The sequence below is a fragment of the Ciona intestinalis genome, chromosome 3 (genome assembly GCF_000224145.3).
Source record: "Ciona intestinalis chromosome 3, KH, whole genome shotgun sequence".
Classification (NCBI taxonomy): domain Eukaryota; kingdom Metazoa; phylum Chordata; class Ascidiacea; order Phlebobranchia; family Cionidae; genus Ciona; species Ciona intestinalis.
The window spans coordinates 278,248-291,233 of NC_020168.2; the positions used below are offsets into that span (position 1 = coordinate 278,248).

At 36.2% G+C, this 12,986-nt stretch overlaps 4 protein-coding genes across 4 annotated transcripts; 2 read left to right on the top strand and 2 right to left on the bottom strand.

The window, feature by feature from the left end:
• Positions 1-75: 75 nt before the first annotated feature.
• LOC100180107 (putative deoxyribonuclease TATDN1) lies at positions 76-1,389 on the bottom strand. The gene has a single exon (XM_002129059.4). It carries the CDS (start codon positions 1,362-1,364, stop codon positions 453-455), a length of 912 nt encoding a protein of 303 aa, XP_002129095.1. The 5' UTR covers positions 1,365-1,389; the 3' UTR covers positions 76-452.
• LOC100184814 lies at positions 1,365-4,243 on the top strand. Its single transcript, XM_002129010.3, has 5 exons — positions 1,365-2,472; positions 2,534-2,794; positions 2,850-2,979; positions 3,520-3,678; positions 4,062-4,243. The coding sequence occupies exons 1-5, from the start codon at positions 2,198-2,200 to the stop codon at positions 4,158-4,160; spliced, it is 924 nt and encodes a 307-aa protein (XP_002129046.1). The 5' UTR covers positions 1,365-2,197; the 3' UTR covers positions 4,161-4,243.
• LOC100182445 lies at positions 3,510-6,226 on the bottom strand. Its single transcript, XM_002128962.5, has 2 exons — positions 5,623-6,226; positions 3,510-4,861 (listed from the first exon to the last, which is right to left on the bottom strand). Exons 1-2 carry the CDS (start codon positions 5,753-5,755, stop codon positions 4,260-4,262), a joined length of 735 nt encoding a protein of 244 aa, XP_002128998.1. The 5' UTR covers positions 5,756-6,226; the 3' UTR covers positions 3,510-4,259.
• A 2,468-nt stretch (positions 6,227-8,694) lies between these two features.
• On the top strand, positions 8,695-11,697 carry LOC100180848. The gene is made up of 4 exons (XM_002128850.5): positions 8,695-8,971; positions 9,464-9,608; positions 10,470-10,576; positions 11,271-11,697. The coding sequence occupies exons 1-4, from the start codon at positions 8,720-8,722 to the stop codon at positions 11,565-11,567; spliced, it is 801 nt and encodes a 266-aa protein (XP_002128886.1). The 5' UTR covers positions 8,695-8,719; the 3' UTR covers positions 11,568-11,697.
• Positions 11,698-12,986: the final 1,289 nt, after the last annotated feature.

Genomic DNA, 12,986 nt, shown 5'->3' on the forward strand with positions numbered 1-12,986 from the left:
AATTCTTAACCAGTCTGTCAATCCAAGCGAAATATTAAACCAATGCAAACAACATTATTCTAATAAACTTTCCTGTTGATGGAACTTATTAGAAATGAAACTAACAGCATAAATTGTGGTCAAGTCATAAAACAATATTATATATGCCGCGGTTGTTTAAAACTTTAAATATTACCTTGCATTGGTACTTGGCTTCATTATATTAATATAAGTTTGTCTTATCACCCCATCTAAAGTTAATTTATATTTCCTATGCAAAACTGTTTCCCAGTATTATTACTAAAACTCTAAAACACAATTTTTTAATTATAAAGACGTGGGATGACATTATATAAAATGGCAAAATGTGTATAGTGAATTTACTGAATTAGTACCCAGCACCCTGAGATCTGCAGTCTGACTCTAAACATACATAAAATCGCTATAAATGTACTGTTTTTTTAGTTGTTTAATTAAATATGGCTCGTAGATTCAAAAAATAGTTTATTTGTATTGTTATACACAATCTCAGCAAGATCTTCCACTTTTTCGCCTCTGACACCTGCCATTACTTCAACAACTTGAACAATATGACAGGGTTCATTGCGACTTTTTACACATGAGCCTTTTTCCCAATTTTTCTTTGTTGGAAAGTTAGTACTAACATGTTCAAAACCAGCGTGAGTCCTTCGTATGTCACACCATGGTGCATCTGTTTCTATCATTAAACGATCACTAGGAATTGACTTCATTGCCTCCAGATTTTCTTTGGTTTTCAAAGAGCATCCATTTATACCTACATAAAGATTTTGTGCAATGATTTCCTTTGCTTCTTCTACAGTACCTGTGAAAGAGTGAACCACTCCGCCCACTATTTTACTTCTATGTCTTTTCATGATATCCATAAAATCTTGATGTGAATTTCGACAATGCAAAAACATAGGCAGTTGTGAAACTTTAGCAAGTTCAAACTGACGCTCAAAATACTTTAACTGGACTTCTTTAGAGCAGAAATTGAGCCGGTCATAATCAAGACCACATTCGCCCACAGCTACAACTTTTTCACACGCTAATAGAGACTGTAGATCATTAAAGTAAGTATCTGGATCAGTTTTAAACTCATCACACCTAGTAGGATGGCAACCAACTGTAGAAAATAATTTCTCATTCTCTTTGCAAATCTTTATTGATTCTTTCGATTCAGAGAGAGATCCACCAGTGACAATCATTTTATCCATTCCAACAGCAAATGCTCGTTGAAGAACATCTTCAAAGTCATCTATATGTTTCTGCTTTCCTCTGTACAAGCCGCAGAACACCGGGTCTGTTAGATTGACCCCAATATCTATAAACTTCATTTTTAATAAATTAAATAACGATCTCATGAACCATTGGTAAATTTAAATATAAAATTTCTACGAATGTGGAAAGACATACGTTTATTTAAGCAATATGAATGGTTAAACAAGGTTATACATTAAAACTTTTTACTAAAACTATTCATTTATGTTTTCTATGAACTATTGCTTTTATAGGCTATAAGTATATCTACGAATGTAAAGAAGTATACAACTTATTTAAACATTACAAATATATATCCTATTGTACGTTTTCATTGGACACATTTTGATTTGCAGCTATTTAGCTAAAACATGTTTAAACAATAATTAGACTTCACATACAACCCATGCAATAAAACCAATAGTTTTCGCAGTATTAAAGCTTCACTTTATAGGTTATTAACCCTTTCCAGTATCTGTTTTTACACCAAACAACCATGAAGGAGTTAACAAACGTAAAGCAAGTTCTAAGATCTAAGATTCTAAGTGGAAACCACCAGTCGAAATTTTGCCAAAAAAATACGAGCTCAAATTAATGCCTGACTGGTTGTGTAAAAATCATTTTAATACACCCCGTTGCTCGACGAATGTTTTTAAAAAGAAAATATAAGAACGTCTTTTAAACCAATAAAATAATGCAATAAACATTTGGATTATTTACTGATTACTGGTTTGTTAAATAATAATTGGTTATTACGCAATAACCAACTGGTAAAATTTGCAGTATTTTTTGGGTTACAAAAGTAGCTATAGTTAAGTTTCTGGTTTACTGCTAAAATTTTTAATTTACTATTTCTGCCTGGCGGCAAGTGTCGCTAAGATGCTCAATACGCTTGGATTTAAACAATAAAAGACACAGAACCGATTTGAAAAGAAGTATGTACGTTTCTACTCAGTATCTTGCTTCTTCGTGTAACCAGTGCTTGCTTGCTTTATTTAAGCAATGCGTTGCGGTTATTAACTTATTCCCAAGCACTGTAGCAACTTGTCTGTTCGGATTTACAAAAGTCCTGTTCGTTTCTCTCTTGGCGTTTTCCGTGTGGGTTCGAAACTTTTCCAATGCTGAATTCGGGACATGGCTTGCTGCTGTTATTTGCTTCTGTCTATGCGTCCACGCCATTAGTAAAAGCACTTGTGAAATGACTCCTGAAAAGTGAGTATTACTAAAAACAAACAAAGACACTATTTAACCTGATTATTAATCTTTGTCACAGGAGTTTAAAACTAAAAGAAGACTGCAGTACCAAGTGGTTAGAACACGAACTAAAGTCACAGAAAAGTATATGCGATGCATTGGAACATGTAAGAGCAGCATTGACGAGCAAATCTATCCTTGAAGAAGAAACAGGAAAGACTAATGAACATTTAAAAGCTCGGCTTCTAGAATTGGAACAGTTCAATGTCCAGTTGAACCAAGAGGTTCAGATGTTAAGAAGAGCAAAAGATGATGTAGAGATGAATTTAGAACGTAAACGGTAATAGTGCGCAGTTTTAAAATGCAAAATATAGGCTTAACGTATTTTATTGTAGACATAAGTTAAATGAGGTCAAGGGTGACTTTAAACGCAAGGTAGTCGAGTTAGAAGAAGCCATGCACGAAGTACAAATGGAAAAGAATAAAATAAAGACAGAAAACGGAGTGCTGAGTAAAAGTTTAGAGGTATAGTTTAAAGGCAAACACGATGATAAATGTCCTTTATTTGTCCTCGCGTGGCGGGATTCCGGATCGTTACAACACAGGTGTTCCGTTTTATACACCTCATGTCCGCTTTTAAGTTATCACATATAGTAGGATGGGGAAAGATGGGACACCTTTTTATTCCAATTTCTCGTCCAATTTGGTAGTAAACAAAACATATTCGAAGAATTTTAAAATCGCACCCCCGCAACTTCCATTTAGACCGTTGTTAATTGTTTAAAACACGATCAAGATATTGGGATAAAGGTGTCCCATCTTCCCCTACGCTACTATACATAGGTTTTTGGTAAATTTTCCCTATTTTTTTTATATTTTATTATATTGCTTGTATCATATACAACCCATAAGAGACCACTTATAAGTTAAACCAATTGCCGTTCAGTGACTTGAAACCTCCACAATGGCATCAATGCACACATAAACTTTAATAAATAGACGCGCCAACATTTCCTGTGTCACTGATAAATAACCAACTATAATAAAGTCTGTGATATTTTCCAGCTTGTTAAGCAACGGAATGAAGAGCTTTCAATCAGACTTGACAACACTGAAAAACACGTGATTCTTCTTGGTCACGAAAATTCCACTTTATCCAATCAGCTGGCAACGCATGGTGTTGCGCGATCGTCTGATTTGGAACGCATACGCCAATTACAGACGGTAAGGAATGCAAAGATGGAATAAAACAATGACAAGTATTAAACCGAAGGAATAAAATATATATGTACTGTTCAATTTGAATGAACAGTATCAGTTACCCTGTATGTAACTGTGTAGGTGAGAATTTTAGGAGAGTTTTTTTTTATGTTTTTCAAAGTTTGGCTGACAATTTAAAGAACCCGTATAGGGGACACACACACCCGCAATAAAATAGCGAGCCTCGAACCCGAAACCTCTGCGTCGTGGGCATACACGCTAACTACTGTAAGACGTGGCTAAACCACTGCCACAGTAGTATACTCATAAGCATATATTTCGCTAACCATTGTGTCACGGCTTCAGAATAAATGAAAGTTTAACCCCACCATCTGTATTTATCACAGATGACTCAGCGTCTGCAACACTCGCTGTCATCTGCAAAAGGTAAACTGACGAAAGTCGGCGGGATGCTGGGTGCAGATACTAGCTTACCTGCAAACTGAAAAGGCAGAGGACAATTCAAATGTGTTATCTTCTAACACCATTTACACATACAGGGAAAATTGACGAGAATAAATTACGCAAATTGTAAACGAAACAAGTTAGAAAACTTTCGCGGTGGTGTTATAGGACAGGGACGTGTACGTTTTTGTTTTGTTTGCTTTTTGTAAAGTTCCATCATAATTACTACTTAATGACGCACTAAGTTTGTGGAATCGAGCGTCGCACATCGGCCAACTCCTAAATCGAATTGGTTCTGACTTCCCACTGCTTTTAACGGTAGAGTTATCGTCGTCTTCCTGCGCGATTTTAGCCTCTTTTTCTGTAACAAACCTAAAAACGTCGGTGTCCGTTGAGCGGGTGGCTGCAGGTGAAGCTGCTCTTGGTCGGGGCTCGGTGGTGGCTGCCTTTGCTTGCATAGGGATAACCTGCTGGTACCGGGGACCTGGTATAACGGTGGTTCCTCTTCGTTTGTTTGCAGTGGTAGAAAACGGGTTTTCTGAGGTTGTAGTAATATCCACGTTCTTCATCAAGTCTCTCATCACCGCTGTTTTGCGTTTCTGCTTCTCAATGAAAAGTTTGCGCTGCCATTGGCATTGTAGGACGAAATTAAAGCGTTGTTTCGACATGTCGTATAGTTTAGAATCGAGCATTTTTTGTTCGGTTATATTTTTTGAAGGCTGATTAGTGCGGGCCGCTCCAGCTGTAAAATAATATAAGTTTTCCGTTATATTTTCATGGTTGTTTAGAGTAAGATGGTTCATGTTTTCTACTCATTTTTTATCGTCCTATATAGTAGTTAACAAAGATTATTTACAGAATTATATAACCGTGTCTTCATAACTTTAAAATAGCGTCGTACATTGAAATATGGAATATATCATGAGCAAACGATATCCATCTGATACCCATGCTAAAACTATCTATAATATACAGAATTTTACAAGAATTCATTTTTAAACAATTCAGCAGCAGCTTGTGCTGTATCCACACAATGTAAATGCATTGTACAGTTTTTATTATGGAATCACCCAATTTGCTGTGATTGTAACTTGTATAAACCGCATACACATTGAATTGAAGACATTGGCGCCAGATAAAAGACAAGACAAGTATAGCCAATTACTTTGAACCAAAAGACTTTAGGTCCATTGTTCCAACGTAACATTACACTATATAGCGCTTCATTTAACATGGTTTCAAGTCATTTAACGCTAAGGTGGATTGAAGTGGTTCTTGTTATTCTTAGACCAGTTATAAACTCGTCTTCGTTTGACACAAGCAAAATATAAAAGCAGGGTACTTCACAACGCAAACAGCATCTATTTCAACGCATTTTATAGCTTGGTGTTTTTACTGCACAACGCAATATCTGTTTCGATGCATGTTACTCCGGTGCTTTAAACCGGCATACCGGTATAGTAATACATTCATGTATTATATGAGTATATATATCTCTGATACCTTTTATAGTATCTGCCCTTGTTGAAGCGATCCATCCCTCAATTTCCTGCACAGCTTCTTGCCTTTTCCCTTTCAGGAACCTACTGCGTAGCGAAGGCTTGCTTGCGTCCATACTTATGCATATATAACACATAGGCAGCTAACAAACACACATCATAACTGCCTCAAGAAGACACACTCTGTGTAAACCACCACCCACAACTCTCGTATCCTATAACACAGACTTACATGTCGCCGCGTCTACCAGCATAAGAGGATCATGTTATAGTAGTCGACTCAATAGAATACACAGGGACGGACCTCCGCTTAATGTTTTTAATGTTTTTGCTTCAAACACTAGGGCCAGCAATCAATGGGCTCCTGTGGAAAGAATGTATTTCACTACGATGGGAAAACTTGTCGACATAAGCTGATACTGCATTGTTGTAATCAGCACAGAGTATCAGTTACAGAACATAGGGTGGGCTATTATTTTAATTTCAATCATCTTCAATAGAATATGCACTGTAGTGCGAATGTATGATAAACATTATCAACGCGTTATGTTTCTATTAAACCATATCCTCTTAGACCGTTGTTAATTGTTCAAAACACGATCAAGATATGTGAATACTATGTGCTAAAGGTGTCCCATCCTACCCCCAGTACTCTACAATGCGTTCTTAATGCAGATAAATACTATTCATCGACCGCATATAACATGGAGATCAAAAATAGTGTTTCGTTGATACAGTTACTTGTTATGTTGTCGCTGCCATATATATGAGAACACATTGAGTTTAAGGTTGTTAAACCGCCGATGTTTTGCAAATAGACCGCGTGAAACTAATCTGTGTAGTTTGTTGCAAGCATAAACAGAGCAGTATTTAATACACCATGAAACAGTTATTTCAGTAACTTGGGTTTGGCAGTTTAAGCCGCAGTTTTAACGATGGAAGAATCAAAACACGATAAGTCTTACTAAATGCAATGGAACACTGAGTGACTAAAGGATGGTTGTCTATTGTCCATGTTAAACGGTTGATCTATTCTGAGTAGGTGAATATCTATTCTAAAGCCTCTGACTAATGTTTAATGTTGGCGACGTACACCACCACATCAAAATTAGAGAATATAAATAAATACAGCAAAGATAAAGTAGGTTACTAGTACCAGAAATTTATATTTCTGTGAAACGAGTCTTACAGGTTTTAGCTTAAGAGTTGGTTCAATGCGAAACATGTGCTCTTCTTTATTTGTGGTTGGAATGTTAAAAAGACCCACCGATTTGAAGCTTTGTTTTTGTAGGCGGCCACCAACGCATATTTTGGGCAACGTTTGGGCGCTGCTGATGATCAATCAGTTTTACTATTTTTACAGTGGTGTAGGTCCGTGGCGACCACTGAAATGTGATGCCTATGTATTTCCCGGATGTACACATTGGTTTTTAAAGTAGTCATCAGTTCATTTAATATAAAGCAATGCAAATAACACAAAGTGGCATGTAGTGTAGCATTACGTAGGATAGCGATGAAAGGTTAAGTTGCAAGGGATTTGTACAAAACATCGGTATAGATAAGTATAGGTATTAGAGTATTCTACGATAGAGTTTGTTTCCTGGCAGTTTATTACTAATATTATAGGATGGTGTGAAACGAAACCGTTGGCATATACTAGCCCATATTTCCCACTCGTTTTTTAACTATTACAAAATATGTTTTAGAGTCGTGGGAATACGGTTTTATAATTCTGTAAATGTTCGTTGTTTACTACCAAATGGTGTGATAAAGGAGAAAGGAAACACGGGCCACTTTACCCCAACCTACTGTACACCACATTAAATCTCTAATATGGGAGCAATGGTACACGAAGTATGCGGTTTCATTACTCTAGCAAAAGGAGAAACGGCACAACAATACATGTATAGTGGAGATAATGTTTACGATTAAACCATTTCCAAACTTAGACCACAGCAGTGGTGAACTTTAATTGGCATACAGGATATGGTGGAAGGTAGGACGGTGTTGCGGTCAGTTCACGCGCTAAGTTGACCTTATCGAGTGTATATGTAAATCATGGTAAGATTAAGTTGAGTAGAAATCTATGAATGTAACTTATACTTTATTCCCGCGTGGCCGGAAAACGACAGTCAATATTATACGGATATTAATATACCCCGTGCCAGCTTACGAGTTACCAACCATGTATGTTACTTTGGGAGTAAACAAGTATGGGGCTAATTATAAACTCTCTCAGAAAGAATGAGCGTTACGCCCAAAAATTTACCACTGCGACGTTTTATAGATTAGCGAGTGAGACAAGTATAGCATAGAGCAGGCACGGCTCTGATGCCCATACTTAAAGCAAGCTAAATCTAAATATCATGAAATTTATTCGTTGGGCTTAACAGTGGCAATTAAGCCAAAATAAGCGACACCGCTCCAACACTTCAAAGTGTGTATTACTTACAGGTGGTTAGGAAACTCAACACGACTGCTGTACTGCATCAATTGTTTCGCGGTTAGTTAAGGTTCGAAGTCAAGTCATCTAGTTTAAATTCTAAGTAGTTTGTGTCAGTATTGCAGCATCGGTTTGTTTTGTAGAGAACACAATATATAGTGGGGTGGGGGAAGATGGGACACCTTTAGCACAAAATATATAAATATCCTGATCGTGTTTTAAACAATTAACAACGGTCTATGAAAGTCGTGAGTACAAGGTTTTATAATTGTTTGAATGTTCTTTGTTTACTATCAAAATGTACGAGAAAATAGAATGAAAAGGTGTCCCATCTTCTCCCATCCTACTATATTACAGATAACATCGGGTATTCTAAAAGGGCAGAAGCTGTTTTAGACTACGTTTTAGAGAATGTATGGTCAGGTAAATGTAGTTGGATTTACGAGATGGTTTATATTGTAAAATGGGACTTGTTTTCATTCTCTTTTATCGTTCCATTTGATAGTAAACAAGAATGTTTACAGAATCAAATAGTCGTTTCCTTACGAATCTAAAAGAGTATTGTTAAAAACACGATTGGTAATTATGGGATACTATGTGCTAACGTTATTCATTTTACCCCACAGTAGTACATAGAGTTCCTAGATTACACGACAGTATGAAAGTTATCTTTGCTGGGTACAGCAAAACCGGTACCAAGACAATGAATGCCGCGTTTTTGATGCTCGGTTACAAAACCTACGACTGGTTAGAAAACTATTGGTACTTGGGATCGGAGTGGAACCGCATCCTCACATCCGGAGGAACGGTGGAAGATTTTAGGAGGATGTATGAAGGTGTAGATGCGGTTGTAGACGCACCTGCTAACCTTTATTGGGAGCAAATCTTGGAAGCATATCCTGATGCAAAGGTATGTGCATTGAATAAATAAATGAATGAATGAATGAATGAATGAATGAATGAATGAATGAATGAATAAATGAATAAATGAATAAATAAATGAATGAATGAATGAATGAATGAATGAATGAATGAATAAATGAATGAATGAATGAATGAATGAATGAATGAATGAATGAATGAATGAATGAATGAATGAATGAATGAATGAATGAATGTAACTTGTTTATCATTGCGTGCCGGGGTAGTGACAGTCGTTATAACACGGGTGGTCTGTTTCATACACCTAGTGCCCGCTTACAAGTTACCACATATGTAAATTGTTTGTCCTTGCGTGGCGGGGAAACTACAGTCGTTATAACAAGGCGTTATTTGCACCAACCTGACACATTGGTCAGTGTCCATGTCTTTTGCCCAGATCTGTGAGAATAAAATATTAACATTCATTTATTCATTCTGGTATCAATTTGATCCTAATTTATACTTTAATTGTTTGGTGAAGGTGATACTAACTATCCGTGAAGAAGAGAGTTGGATTAGAAGTGGAAGGAAACAACTTCACACGATTGAGTCAAACCTGATTCTAACTCTTATGCAAGTTCTCACTTATTCCGGGTGGCAATATTTCTTTTGGTCAAACAGAGTTAGTAAGTTACTGGATTGTGTAAAACACATTGTGATCCAGCATTTTCACGTCTTTAAAACGGCATTGTTAAAGACACGATTAGCAAAACAGATTTAAGCATTCAGCTTGTTTTAAATTAGAGTAGGGTGCTGGGGGAAGATGGGACAGCTTTAGTACATAATATCCAAATATCCTGATCCTGTTTAAAGTTAAACCACTAACAACGGTTTATGGGAGTCGTGAAAATATAGTTTTATATTTATTTGAATGTTTGTTTACCACTAAATGGGATGAGAAAATATAGAGTTAAAAGGTGAACAATCCCCCCCCAACCTATACTATATAAATATATTAATAACTACGTACGTTACACTGCTGTGGTAGAATTTAACCGCAGTTGGGATCAATGGGCCAACTCTGGCTTGAACCTCAGGTCAGTTGATAGTGTTACGCTGTATGACCTCACCTATGTAGACCAATATAGAACATTCAAGCGTACTCTAAAGGAAATGTGACGCAACAAAACCAGTGTTGTTTTTACATTGTACTAGGAGAACATCTTGAATTTGAAGTTGGGTCATACTCTATTCCAGGGTGATGGAGATAGGACACCTTTCATTTTATTTTCTAGTGTCTTTTGGTAGTAAAAAAGAATATTAAAAAAATTATAAAATCCTCACGAGTCAATTACCCCCCTAGAACGTTGTTAATTGTTTAAAACGCGCTCAGGATATTTGAATAGTATGTGCTAAAGGTGTCCCAACTTCCCCCTATCACGTAAGGTTAAAGACTTCAAAAACTTTGTCCAAAATCGACTAAAAACGTCATAAAGCGAAATTGTTGTTTTAAACCAGATACGAATAACAAAGCTGTGTTTCGACAGTGAACGCTAACATTGGTACATGGAGAGATTGGCCGTGGTCTCGATTTTCTTTTAGTCCAACAACAGCTATTCGTCAATACAGAGAACACAATGCTTTCATATTACAAGTATGTAACTTAATTCACTTATTAATTTGTTTTGGAAACTGTACATACGTATATATATATATAAAATAGCCTACATGGTACAGTGTGGGAAGATGGCGTGCATTTTCATTATATTTTCTCATTTCATTTGGTAGTAAACCCAAAAGACTATAAAATTCTATTCCCACGACTCACCGCACATACCGTTGTTTATTGTTTAAAACACGACCAGGATATTTGAAAAGTATCCTACTATATAATTAAATCTTAAAATCGAGTGACGTTTAAGTTTATGTGGCAATAAATGATACACAAGTTACATATATATTTATATGCTTAATTCTGTAACAAACCTTCTACAAAAACTCAAATCCCACAATTTGTTTTCCCTAATAGGTTAAACAACCCTCATGTAACCTCAAGGCCTAATTTTAGCCACTATCACCCGGATACTCTACCCGCCACACCTTAAGACCTCATCCACATATAGGACGTTGGGCTATGTATCATTAAATTTTTGGCTTTGGTTTTTTTAGATAATGAATACAGGGTACCATATATTACATTTAATTAAAACGCTGCTCACTGTACATTGATATTCAATTATGTTTTGCAGTTTTTTGTTGAAAAATATTTGTTTAGTCTATACACTTTCTTTTATAAACGATTTAAATATACCCAATAATGCCAAAAACTAAATCCTGCTTCCCCGCAGACTGTCCCAAAAGATCAGCTGTTGGTTTACAATCTCAACGATGGTTGGGAACCTTTATGTAACTTCCTTGGTGAAAACGTGCCCGACAAAAAGTTCCCTCATTCTAACATTGGAGCTTCAATCGTTCAAGAGGTTATTGACAATCATCCTATTATGAGGCGACTTATTCGGGAAATGATGGTTTCAATCGGGATTTTGACCGTTGTTGGCGCATACGGAGTTTTTAAACTTTGTTCAAGAACTTATGCTATTCAGAACTATGTTAGTCAATTTCTCAACGCAATTGGTATGTGGTGACATGACATGACATGTATTATTATATAGTAGGGGTGGGGGGAATGGGACACCTTTTTTATTCTACTTTCTTGTCACATTTGGTAGTAAACAAAGGAAATAATTATAAAACCGTATCTTCACGACTCCCATGAACTGTTGTTAATTGGTTTAAAACAAGATCAGGATTTTTGGATATTTTGTTTTAAAGGTGTACCATCTTCTCCCACCCTACTATATTATTATTCTACGTTGGTGAGGTCCTGCAGCGTGGCATGCCATGGGACCTGAGAATGAGGCCACAGTTGGCCAATTACCAATTATTATATTATTAAATTCGTTTATTTTTCTCTTGTTAATAAAATAATTATAAAATGCAAGCCAACATGCATAAAACAGATGAAATATTATGTTTAAAAAGAGTTTGTATTCTAAGGGAGTCTCGCAAAGGCAGAAGTAATGTTAGAACACTGACACCTAGCGAGTAACTTTCCTTTACAGAATTTCTGCAAGGCGTCGCTATAACCTAGTTCTTAAAACGTTACGGAAATCACTCATGGATTGAAGGGAATAGGAGAAAATCCTAAAGGGCTGTAATTAAATATATGTGGTTTTCTCTCAATTGTTTCGTATTCTTAGTTTATTTTTAATTACACAGCATTTCAACGACTGCCCAACAATTCTGTAATATAACAGAAAAAACAATTACTGTACAATAATTCCCCCAAGCTTAAAAATACACATTTGTAAACTGTTTGCACTAATAATTTTAATGGAGCACTAATTTTAAAAGCCTTTGTCACTCTTTTTTTAAAAAGGCCTAACGTTTTAAAAGCTTTTCAACATTCTACTGAAATGTTTTTCTTGATTATAATCAAAGGTTTAATCATAACGATGACGTAACAATAAGGTATGACTTTTACCTTGTTACGTCAAACACGTGGAAATGCGGCAAGAATCAGGATATTCATTCATAATTTGCTTTAATAATATTTTGATCTTGTTATGAAAAGTACATATAGTTTTTATAGTAGTCGAAATAGCATTTAGCCTGGGTTTATTTTGCGGCAGTTTTTCGCATAGGTATGAACGTAGAAAACCCTGGATAGGAAAATGAAATAGATTGTAAATATGGGCAGATCGGGTGTTGGGGCGAGCTACTTAATCACTAAGATAAGAATGATTCGGTGTATTTGCATTTACATCCTTGAATGAACCCGTTTTCTAGCCATTGCTTGCTTTAACAACAATTCAGTGCGGTGGTATTTAGACAGATGATCGTAGTAATTAGCTTGTGTGTGAATTACGGCGGACGAAGCGGTCACGCGCCACCGACCGTCTTAAATTGATTGCTTGTTTGCCGTCTCGGTACAATGGTAGCGAGTGGGAGTCTGAATTCCGAATGAAGCGAGGTCTAATTTCTTGCACACTACCACAATTAAC

Coding starts and splice junctions, on each gene's coding strand:
- LOC100184814 (XM_002129010.3), top strand. CDS start 2,198: ATGTACGTTTCTACTCAGTATCTTGCTTCTTCGTGTAACCAGTGCTTG. Junction 2,473..2,533: donor TGTGAAATGACTCCTGAAAA/GTGAGTATTACT, acceptor TCTTTGTCACAG/GAGTTTAAAACTAAAAGAAG. Junction 2,980..3,519: donor TGCTGAGTAAAAGTTTAGAG/GTATAGTTTAAA, acceptor GATATTTTCCAG/CTTGTTAAGCAACGGAATGA.
- LOC100180848 (XM_002128850.5), top strand. CDS start 8,720: ATGAAAGTTATCTTTGCTGGGTACAGCAAAACCGGTACCAAGACAATG. Junction 9,609..10,469: donor CTTTTGGTCAAACAGAGTTA/GTAAGTTACTGG, acceptor GTGTTTCGACAG/TGAACGCTAACATTGGTACA. Junction 10,577..11,270: donor ACAATGCTTTCATATTACAA/GTATGTAACTTA, acceptor GCTTCCCCGCAG/ACTGTCCCAAAAGATCAGCT.
- LOC100180107 (XM_002129059.4), bottom strand. CDS start 1,364: ATGAGATCGTTATTTAATTTATTAAAAATGAAGTTTATAGATATTGGG.
- LOC100182445 (XM_002128962.5), bottom strand. CDS start 5,755: ATGTGTTATATATGCATAAGTATGGACGCAAGCAAGCCTTCGCTACGC. Junction 4,862..5,622: donor AAGGGCAGATACTATAAAAG/GTATCAGAGATA, acceptor ATTATTTTACAG/CTGGAGCGGCCCGCACTAAT.